The sequence below is a fragment of the Homarus americanus genome, unplaced genomic scaffold, assembly GCF_018991925.1.
Source record: "Homarus americanus isolate GMGI-L3 unplaced genomic scaffold, GMGI_Hamer_2.0 scaffold13581, whole genome shotgun sequence".
In the NCBI taxonomy this organism is placed as follows: Eukaryota; Metazoa; Arthropoda; class Malacostraca; order Decapoda; family Nephropidae; genus Homarus; species Homarus americanus.
In genome coordinates, this window is record NW_024750713.1 from 123,314 (window position 1) to 135,000 (window position 11,687).

The following is an 11,687-nucleotide window of genomic DNA, read 5'->3' on the forward strand; positions in this document are numbered from 1 at the left end:
TTAGTGATTGTCCTTTACTTTCTCTTGCAATTCTGCACTTCACCATCAATCCTCCCTTGTTTAGGGGTCGTTCTCCCATGCAAACCCATACCTTTACCATGGACTTTGGAAATTATAGTCACCAAGAACATAGAAGTCTCAGTGAGATCTGTCCCAGATCAAGCATCATTAGTCATGGTGAGACTCTTTTGGTATTACCCTCACTCCATTAGCCAGACAGACAATTGTCAAACAAGGAAGCTAAAAGTAGGTTCTCATAGATAAAATCTTGTGGAAGATGCATCTGGCAAAGCACCTCGAGGTTTGAAAAATATATCTATGGCAGTCGAATTTGTCCCTAGATTGAGCCAAAAAGGAAGGAAGTGGGAAGAGAGGATCGAGAGAACAATAGAAAGAAAAATGCAGCAGCAGCTTCATAAGGTCAGCCTTAGAAGTCTTTGTTAATTAGTTCATCTGACTAACCTTAAATTTATAAACAAGTACAGTAAACACAACAGTACTCTATGTGGGAAAAGCCAAGCAGCATTATGCTTTGAAATAATACCAGCCAAAATATCATGAACCTTAAGGCAGCTCACTATTCTCTCAGTCGTAGTGCATAAAACATGCAACAAAAGCCCGTTTCACAGTTTAGAAATAAAGGACACGACAGAATATTCTTCCAAAAGGATGGAACAAATCAGTGTCCCCAAATTTGTTACCCCTTCCACAATATTCTGAATTACCTGCAGTTTTCATAGAAAGGAATATCCCTAATGGGTAATAAAAACCAAGTTAATAACTGCTGGTATTTTATTTTTAGCATTTCTAAATAAGAAGAAATACTGAACTTATTTTTTCTTGTTCCATTTCCAAGTTGAATGATATGCAATAAACTAAACCAAATTATGTTTCAAATACTAACGTAATTCTCAGGATACGTTAGGGCTGACCGAAGGTACGCCGAAAGAGACCTAATAAGAGATGGCGAGATGGTTATGCAACATGCAGTAAGCAGCAGCTGAGAAGAGACTTTAATGCTAGCGTAAGAGAAATTCCTAATCTTAACACATTATTTGTATGCTATGAAGAACTAATACCAAAGTCTCCATCTCCATACCGCCACTTATTTTGATGCTGCACATTATGCATTACTGCTATTCTCTCAAATTCTGAGTTCATCAGTAATGACTACATATACTGTCCATCTTCACTAGCTGTACCCATTAGCGTAGTACCTTCGATCTAGAGTAAACTTGAATATTCACGAGATTCCACAATTCACTTCTTTAACAGTATACATTTTTCTACTTTGAACTACGTACTGCATTTCCCTTTAGTATTCTTTGTTTAGATCAACTTGGTGAACAAATATATAACTTTCCATATTAATATAACAATCATCGAATGATCCTATATTGTAGCAGATAATACAGATCATATAATTCATGATTTAAGTAGCTATTGGATTCTTGTCTCTCTCTTGAATGAATTGATACAGCTGAGGACACGAGATTTACACTGAGTTTCTATTACGTAGCGTTTTGTCTCCCGAGGAAATATGATGGTCTCCTCTGTCGTATCTGGTCTGGAGTGATGGATCTCACTTCTAATTTCAACATTACACTGTTTATTGTACAACTAAGAAGCTTTATCCTTAGCTGGAAAATGTAAATGAAGTACAGCAATGTTTTAGTACATAACCAAAAACACTAAATTTCAGGAAAAATTAAGTTAAATATAAGTTTGATTTTTTCCGTACATTACTGTAATGTTTCCTATCTACAATAAGAGACTATCCCACTGAATAGAATTCCTAGACTGAATAAAGGTACAACATAGTTCTGCAATTCAGTAAATTTTACGTTTATGATAATATACAGTAAGTGAGAGCAGGAACACAAGACTGAATTCTTAAGTGTTCGAGAGTTCAACCATATCTTCTTGATCAGAACCAAACCAGGAGGCAAGGTTAAACACTAGAAAAATAAGTACAGTTCAAACTTTGACCTAAGTTACTCCTTCAGTACAGCTAGAATTCATAATCAAATGTTTTGTGTACCACCTACGGTAAGGCTGGCACATGTATGCTTGCACAGTACACTATAGTACTGTACTTTGGTATTCATTCATTCCTGCTGCAAAGCCACCTATCAAACAGCCAATCACCAATATAATGTTATTTCTTGCCAATACAGAGTCTTGTATGGTTCACATACTCAATTTAAAAATGTTTACATCCTTAGGTTGGGTTGTGTGTTTATCATGTTCTATGTGCTTTTATCCTCAGTAGTCACTACAATGTTTGATTATATTAATTTAACAACAGAACATGCAAGACATTGTGGTGGTAGAGAGGGCATGGTAATAAAGTGCTGTATACATATCAGTGGAGGGTGGAGAGGGAAGACATTGGCTAGCATTGCACAAGAGGGTGGGCCCTGATTGGCGGCAATACGAGAGGGAGAGGAAAAGGGCCTGCACACACGCAAGACTCGGTTGTAAACGTTAACCTAACAAATAATTATCTGATTACATCTTCCTAAACAAAAGCATACAAGGCATTTTGGATGGTAGAATAGGTGGGGCAACAAATTGCTGCTTATGTATGAATGGTGGGTAGTGAAGAAGGCTGTTGGCTGTCATAGCATTAGAGAACTGGTGGCTGGCTGGCAGTATTAGAACTAATCTTATTCTTTTCTGTTAGATATATTGAGATGTCTCTAGAAACCTAACCATGTGAAACTGCAGTACTGTACTTCATTGTGTTGTCTACTACTGTAGGCCTTGATAAATATCCTGGAATTTAAATTACATTTGGTAACTGCTGTTTTGAAATGAGACCACTCCAGGCCAGGGGTACAACTCTTGAAAAACATGAACTCAGAGCTAACCATTACAATAGGAGTTTGTCAAGATAACACTTCAACCCTATATTTTACTGTAAGCTCCTGGGTTTGTTTACACAAGTAATTTTATTATATATATATATATATATATATATATATATATATATATATATATATATATATATATATATATATATATATATATATATATATATATATATATATATATATATATATATATATATATAGTTAGTTTGTAGTCATTTAAGTCGAGTCATTCATATTCACAAGGCTAATTTTTGGCAAAAGTGAAAAAGTAGCCTCAATGAAGTTTTAAAATGAGTTCATGAAGTACACAATGATTCTCTTCATTGGAAGTGTAAAGTACCACCATCTTTAGTGTTCATTACATGGCAGCCATTTGACTTCCTGCATGGCGAGGCAGGATGACTCTACTGACACTGGTGGTTGCACTGAGGAATGTAGACGGTCACCAACATATGGGACAATATATACTATGAGACAACAATAAACTGCCTAGATTTCCAGTAAACAGCAGTCAACATAGGTCATGGCAGAATTTGAGAATGTGCTGCTTGGCAACACATTATCATCTATATAGGGCACTAAATTTGTGTGCCAAATATTATAAGCATGTACATCATATTCTCTTTGTGGATCAATAATACACCAAAATTGAATACATATCGCACAAAAAAAAATAAATAAATAAATGAAAAAAAAAAAGGAAGAAAAAAAATGGAAACACTATGACAGTATTCATCCATCAAAGTACTAATTAAATCAGTCTCCAATCACCCAACATATATATATATAATACATGTGCATACATACATCACACACATCAAATCATCAAAGACCCTTGGGTAATTTTTAAATTATATTCACTCCTTTTCTTTTTAAAATCGCAAGTGACAACTATTAACACATAACCCAAGAACCAAATTCGATGATCTGAACATATCATACTACACAGCACATCCAGCATGGTCAGGGAGATCACTCCTTGGATCTATGAACCAAGTTTTAAACTCCATGATCATAATGTATCTACAGTATTTGAGCTTTTATGAACTAGAGAAAATGAAACACGTACGTACACAGTAACACATGAACAAATATTTCTCTTCTACACAACACAACTTTGTACAGTGGTTTACTTACAAATCTAGCAAGCAGGACATTTTATTCGCCTATTTCTGCATCAGGGTCCCTGTCTGTGACGAAGAATTTTCCATCTCATACATGTACACATACACCTACACACACACGCACACATAATCAGTCATTCAAAATCCCAACATAAGCACCATTATTCCACATTCTTCATCCCACACTCAGAAAGGGATTTATGCCACAAACAGCATCTCTTCATATAATGCATCCCTTAGGAACTACAATCTTTACAAAAATACTTTGTTACGTCCTTCAGTCTTACACTTAAACATAAATGTATGTGGCAAGCACATAAATATCACACTCAACATTTGGTTTTGTAAAAAAATAATAAACACCTCATCACTGTTTGACTTACATGTAACTGTTAAGAAAAAATAAAACATTGGTATCTTGAAACAGCACAGACGTCATTCATCTGTGTTTCTGGTCACCAATTGAGGGGTGCAGAGATGATGGGAGATGAATGGCATTCTCAAAAATTATAATTTTCAATGTCATTTGTCATCTCATAATACACTAGAGTCACAAAGTCAACACTGATAACACTTATTATATCTTTTGTCCTTTATGATACTATCAATGTATTTGGGACTTTTGTCCTCATTTCTATATTTGTACAATGAACGTGTTTTCTTACAGATCACAACACTTATTGTATTCACAGTAGCTAAAAGCCTCAGCACACACAGTGTCTTGAAGCAATTCAAATAATGAGGTACAGACTGATGACCGCACTATATGACGAATACAGATCCATTTTTAACACCATCCCACTGGAGAGCTTGTCACACTCATAATTTCATTGGTGAAAACGAATAAAATTTTCCACCCTATAGAGAGAAGCAGGTACAGGGACAACAAAAGATTCTGTAAGGTAACTCCTTACTAGTTCATAAACATACATATCTATGCTTGTTTTGCATTAAATTGTCATTTCACATTGTTCATATAATTTCTTGTCAAGACTTAATATAACTTGGCATTTTGCTGACTATAACATGCACCTCATTTTACCGCCCACAACTACACAATATTTACATTTTCAGTGGGGACATGGGCCACATTAAAGTACTTCTGCAGGAACAACACAAATTTTTGAGGAAATAAAACTTCTAAGGAAGAGCAGTGCACAAACTCTGACTGTCATGTGATGGCAGGTATGATGAAAGAAAGAAACGGAGTTTGGTGTTGGAAGTTGACACTGTTGATATGCCATGTACAGGGCTGTCACAGGCTCAGTTGGGAACAGCCTGAGTCTGTTGCAGCCTCTCCACTTCCTCCAGGCTTAAAACTTTCCCACCAGGAAGGTCTGGTAACCCTCCTGCTTGAACCTGCAAAATACATAAGGTGCACTACTAACAACACATTATACACCATCTACTGTATTATAAACCCTGACAATAACCTGATATGGGTATCATTAATTGCAATTATTAATTCTCCACTTTTCAGTTATTAAACAAGAATCTTGTCTAACCTCATGCAATAAGGTATACACACACATGCATATGCAAACAATTATTACTAAATCAAATCATATTCTAACAACAGTACTGCAGTATATAATGTACATATTACCAAATGAGATTTTTGGGCTTAAAGCTATGACCTTTGACAGAAGACAAATTTGGTATTCTGCATTTTCTTGAATAAAGATATAGTCACAGTGTTTCAAATAGTTTCTTCAAATTACCATAACATCTTTGCCAATCCAGTACAAGAGTTATGCTCCAGGAAAATTAAAGTTTATGGACTCCCAAATGACAGACCAATGGCAAAATGTGTCCTTTCAGTGTGCATATAAATTAAGCAGGATTTCCACCAACCCTGACCATTCATATTAAACCCTTTCATTACTTTCACATATCTCTTCAAAAAACATCCACATGACAGTATGCCGATGTATAGGATCTGTTTTTCTCCTTTCTTACTGGATAACTCCCTTGTATTGTGATACTCAAGCATATCATGTCAGTCTCATTTAGGCTCCACCCACCCACTTCCAAACCTAATCACTTTCTGTATCTCCCATATCTCTCCTTGTTCTATGTGACTACAAAATAAAATCCATTTTTGTGAAGTGGCTTGGAACTGAATTCATTCCAAATTAAGTGAGTTTTCTTTAAACAAAACTATGAATAACCTTGAAATATAAACTAAACAAGTAAATTTCTGGTTTTCTTTCATTAACAAATATGTATGTGATTGTATACAGTATTTGCAATAACTGATTTGTATATATCATACATATAAATCATACAAGATTACTGGACACTGTACATCATTGCACAAAAATATTTGGTATTACAGGACTGTACTTGAAGGTAAGTTATTGTATGATACAATTGCTCAATTACAATGATATATTTTTATACATATTAAAGTATATAGAACAATATAACATTCTTATTCAGTATATCACTGCACAAACATTTGGTATTTAAGTACTTGAAGGTAAGTTAAGTGTTGTCACACAAGTGGCTGTCTGTTGAGTCACGGGACTTGATGTGACGTCACAGGCGCCAAGCGCTGTCTCCACGTGTCTTAACCTGTAACCCACACACTAATCACTGCTAAGTTTTAACTACAACAGCAAAAAATGCCCAAGCAAAATCATGTTTACTGTATAAATGTCCTAAAGTATAAAAACATAATTGAACCAGCAACATATGTACGTGGTGAAAGGCGGTGGTGTTAGTAAGTGAAAAGAAAGTTTTTGCCAAAATTTACTTCATGTTTTATCTACAGTGTTATGTTAGTGGATCAAACAAAATTTTACTGAAACTGAAAAGATTTAAGAATACCTCAGCAAAATTATGTTTACAGCAAAAATATCCTCATATATACCTTGCAATAATAAACGATATTGAATTTCATGTGTACCAACCAATTCTGACACTACAGAGTGCCAAATTCAAATTTTACCAACCTAGCGTTTTCATTCCGTAATACTGGCCTTTCCAGTAAATTGGTACAGTACAATACTGTACTATGTATATACGGGATATTTCTGTATCACATTTTTCTTTGCTTGTGGCATTTTATGGTGTGATAACATACTGTACTTATGAAGGGGGAGGGTGTTAAGAGATATGCATCTGATAATAATCTGACAGTAGTAATGACAATTATTTGCCAATTGTAAAAAACAATACCACATATACTGTATTATTTGGGGCCTCATTGTAGGAGGGGAGTACCATAGGAGAAGTGATCTATTACCATACAGTACAGTAGTAATATTGAATGAATGACAGCAAATTTATTTAGAATAATTATTATTCTCAACAAAGATAAATGAGTGTAGTGTAGTAGTAAGGTATGGTGTGATGTGGGTGGTGTAGTGTGTTCTTAATTCCTGTCACTGCACTATAGATGGCAAAGGCTCATAAAAAAAAAACTATTTTGTCAAGTAAAGCCCCAATTCATTAGACTGTCTCAACCCCAATCTGATAAGTCTATTTATTTACAATTTCTTTTTCTAATACCCAATAACACAAAATTTACTGTACTTTTGAGGTTTGATGGACGAATTACAGGTACATCACATTAAATAGTGAATATAAATAAGGCTATTAAACAAATTCACCGAGAATAAAAATTCAATATTTACTATATATACCCATTATGACTGGTATATACAGTGTAGACTCAAGAGACATGCCACTCAGGAACACTAAAGGAGATCAGTCACCAAGGTCATGCACCCGTGGAATGTAACCAGGTAGAGTGAGCAACATAGCTTAAAGTGTAGGCAGCATTTTTGCTCACACAGTGTTCCAAAATGGGAAAAGGTCACTGTATAAGCAGCATTATGTGTAATACCATGCTATGAGGTACATCACACACAATCAAAACAGAAAAAGCATTGTCAATGTGCATAAATGTGAATAAAAGAATATAGAAGTATCTATCAGAAAATAAGTACAGTGATCCCTCGGTTAACAAAATTTCGGTTAATGAATTACCTTCCATAAGATTCTTCACTTCGGTTCAAAAGCAAACCCTCGGTTAACGAATTCCTTACGAGTGCCCCTCAACATGTTTTCGCTTGCTCACTAGCTGTAGTATTAGTCTGCCAATACAGTAATCGGTTCTAGGGCTTAAATTCCTTACCATTTTAGTAAATATCAAGAAAGTTGTACTATTCAATAATTTTAAGTCTTATATTAAATTTTTTTGTCATTTTAACAATTATTTAACATAATTGAAGTACAGGAAACTAGTTTTTAAAGTGCCAAACATCCACTCAACACACCAAACAGGTGTCAGTCTCTGTCTCTTTTCAGTGGAGGTAACATCTTGCTTCAGACTCTCTTCAACATAAACTATTTTTTCCATTTTTACAGTGAAATTATTGGTCATTTTGAAATTTATTTTACATATTGATGATATATAGCGCAGTGTAGTGTTGATTTAAAGAAAATATTCTTTATTTACAGCAATTAAACTTAAAATGTTGAAATTGTTTTTGAATCCAGCATGGGTCCCAAAAAATCAAGAAAAGCGATTTCAATCCAGGTGAAACAGGAAATTATAAAAACATGAAGAAAGCATTAGAACAAATGTGCTTAGCAAAGAATATGGCATGTCGACATCAAATGTGTCGACAATTCTTTCACAGAAAGACAAATTCAAGGAAGTGAAAGCGAGACAAATCTACCAGTGTTTTTAAAGGTAGATCCCTAATAGCAGAAAGAGAGAGGTTACTTCTCATTTGGATTAAGGAAAACAAATGAAAGGTGATTCAGTTTCGACCGAATTTATTTGTGAAAGAGCCAGGGAGATTTACGAACATTTGAAGGCAGATCAACCTGGTTCTTCAGGCACAGAGTTTGAGGAGTTTAGGGCCAGCAAGGGCTGGTTCGAAAAATTTAAGAAAAGAAGTGAAATTTTTAGTGTTGTTAGGCATGGTGAGGCTGCCAGTGCTGATAAGGAAGGAGCAGCAAAATTTTTAGTGGACTTTAAAAGAACTGGTGGATGAAGAAAATTATCTTCCACAGCAAGTGTTCAATGTGGACGAAACTGGGCTGTTCTGGAAAAAAATGCCTAAAAGGACAAAAATCACCAGAGATGAAGCCTCTTTACCTGGGCATAAACCCATGAAAGACTGTCTCACTCTATTGCTTGGTGCCAATGCTTCAGGGGATTTCCGACTGAAGCCTATGCTTGTCTACCACTCTGAGAACCCCAGGGTGTTCAAGCAACAGAAAATGTTAAGAGGACGGCTTGGAGTTTATTGGAAGTCCAACCGTAAGGCATGGGTAACAAGACAGCTCTTTAATGAATGGGCAGTTGAGGTGTTTTGCCCTTCTGTGAAGAGCTACCTAACCACCAATATACTTCCTTTAAAGGCTCTTCTCCTTATGGATAATGCCCCTGGTCATGACCCTCAACTTGCCTGCACTTTGGAGTCTCAATTTGAATTTGTCAAAGTGTTGTTTTTGCCTTCCAACACTGCATCAATCATACAGCCAATGAACCAGAATGTGATCAGCAACTTTAAGAAGCTGTACATGAAAAAAATGTTCAGGAGGTGTCATCAGGCAACTTCCACTGATCCTGAACTAACACTGGCACAGTTCTGGAAGACACAATTTAACATCCTGGAGGCTGTAAAATTGATTGTGTCCTCATGGCGAGGAGTCTCCACTAGATCCCTCAATTCTGCATGGAAAGCAGTGGCCATCAGCAGTCCATGATTTTGAGGGATTTGAGGAAGAAGCAGAGTTGGACCAGGAGATTGTGTCCATTGGGTCAGTCATTGGGCCTTGAAGTGGAAGAGCTTGTGATGTCTCATGAGCAGGAACTTACTCCTGATGACTTGCAGCAACTGGATGAGATGTTAGAGGCTGACAGTGGTGAGGAGGAAAAGGAAAGTGATGACCATGTCTACTTCAGATTTGAAAGATGTTGTTCACTTCTGGGAGAAGTTCAGGAAACTGACTTCAAGGCACCTTCATGTGGAAAAAGCAGAACTTGCTTTGTGTTATGTTGAGGACACAGTGGTCTCCTTCAAACATCAGTTAATGAGGAGAGATGCCCCACAAACAAAAATTGACAGTTTTTTCACTAAAAGGCAGCGGGAAAAAGATGCTAGCCCTCAGCCTTCCACTTCAAGAAGGAGAGAGGATGTTCCTGCTGGAGAATCTGTCAGTTCAGAGGTTCCTGATATTTTCATGGAAGGTGACTCACCTTCCAAGAAGCAGTAAAATACTTCTCCTCCACCCCCACTTCCTTCTCTTTCCCTTCTCCTCCTCCACCTCCCACTTCAAATTCACATCAGCATCATCATCCAGGAGCCTTCTACATACACACCTCAAAGTAAGTGTACTTTACTACCTTTTTTGTTGACTTCATGCAATTTTCAGTGAGCTGGAACCAATTACCCAAAAACCCATTGAAACAATGGTTTCGGTTAACGAATTTTTCGGTTAACGAGTAACCTTCTGGAACGAATTGTGCTCGTTAACCGAGGGACCACTGTATGTTATATTTTTTTGTAATACTGTATTGCAGAAAAAACAAACAGCAAGAAAAATTATTTTTGAAAATGTGTTATTTTCCTCCAATTTATTGAACTCACCTGTTACCCAGTACATGTTCCTCATAAAATATGGTGTCTTTATCTTAACATTTCCAAGGATGGAGAGTACTTTTACTTTATCATTCTAATCAGTTCATCATATATGTTACAGGGTACAGCATCTGTGTAACCAGGGATCTCAAGTAATACTATACAATATGTACGAGGTCTGTCCGGAGTATCCAGCCATTTACTATTAAAAAAATATTGCTTACCTAGGACAATGGCGCCTTAGTCCCCTTCAAAGGACTCCCCCTTGGGACCTCACACACTTCTCCCAGCGTCCCTTCCACTTTTCAAAACAGTCTGCAAAGTCGTCTTTCGGGATCTCCATCACCTGCCTCGTCGCATTCTCCTTAATCTCGTACATCAAAGTTTTTTACCGGCTGAGGGATGCGGTAAGAAGTAAACGACCGCAGCTGTGGGCAAGTGGTGACTGGCAGCTTCATCATGACAAAGCGCCTGCCCATTCTTCACTTATCGTGCAGGGTTTTTTAGCAAAATATCGCATCACCCAGGTCTCTCAGCCCCCCTACAGCCCAGATTTGGCTCCCTGCGACTTCTGGCTTTTCTCAAAGCTAAAATTGCCGTTGAAAGGGAGGAGATTTCAGACCGTGGACGAGATTAAAGAGAATGCGACGAGGCAGCTGATGGAGATCCCGAAAGACGACTTTGCAGACTGTTTTGAAAAGTGGAAGGGACGCTGGGAGAAGTGTGTGAGGTCCCAAGGGGAAGTCCTTTGAAGGGGACTAAGGCGCCATTGTCCTAGGTAAGCAATATTTATTTTAATAGTAAATGGCTGGATACTCCGGACAGACCTCGTACCTAAAATACTCAGGGAATCTATGCAATTAGAGATTTCACCTAATCTGTAATATGTTCAAGTTACATTTAAGTTACCCAACATAAATTTACTTAATTCTGTGAATGACCTAATCAGTGAGATGTCAAAAATCTAAATAATCATATCATTTTAAATGTGAGTCAACCACCACTTTTTGCCATAGGTAAAAAGAACTAAAAAAAAAAAAAAAAAGATTGGTAAGGGACAGATGTATAGAAGAAGTGGTGCA

General features: G+C 36.7%; 1 protein-coding gene across 10 annotated transcripts in view; it reads right to left on the reverse strand.

Annotated features, from left to right (window-relative positions):
* Positions 1-774: 774 nt before the first annotated feature.
* Positions 775-11,687, reverse strand: part of LOC121854170 (mastermind-like protein 2) — a 44,672-nt gene continuing 33,759 nt past the window's right edge. For 8 of the 10 annotated variants that reach the window (XM_042348635.1, XM_042348634.1, XM_042348632.1 and 5 more), the window contains one exon: positions 775-5,359. In XM_042348635.1, coding sequence (XP_042204569.1) covers positions 5,264-5,359 — 96 coding nt within the window. In that variant the 3' untranslated portion in view covers positions 775-5,263. Of the gene's footprint in view, positions 5,360-6,476; positions 6,578-11,687 lie in introns of all 10 variants that reach the window. The other 2 variants (XR_006086497.1, XR_006086496.1) reach the window with 1 other exon arrangement.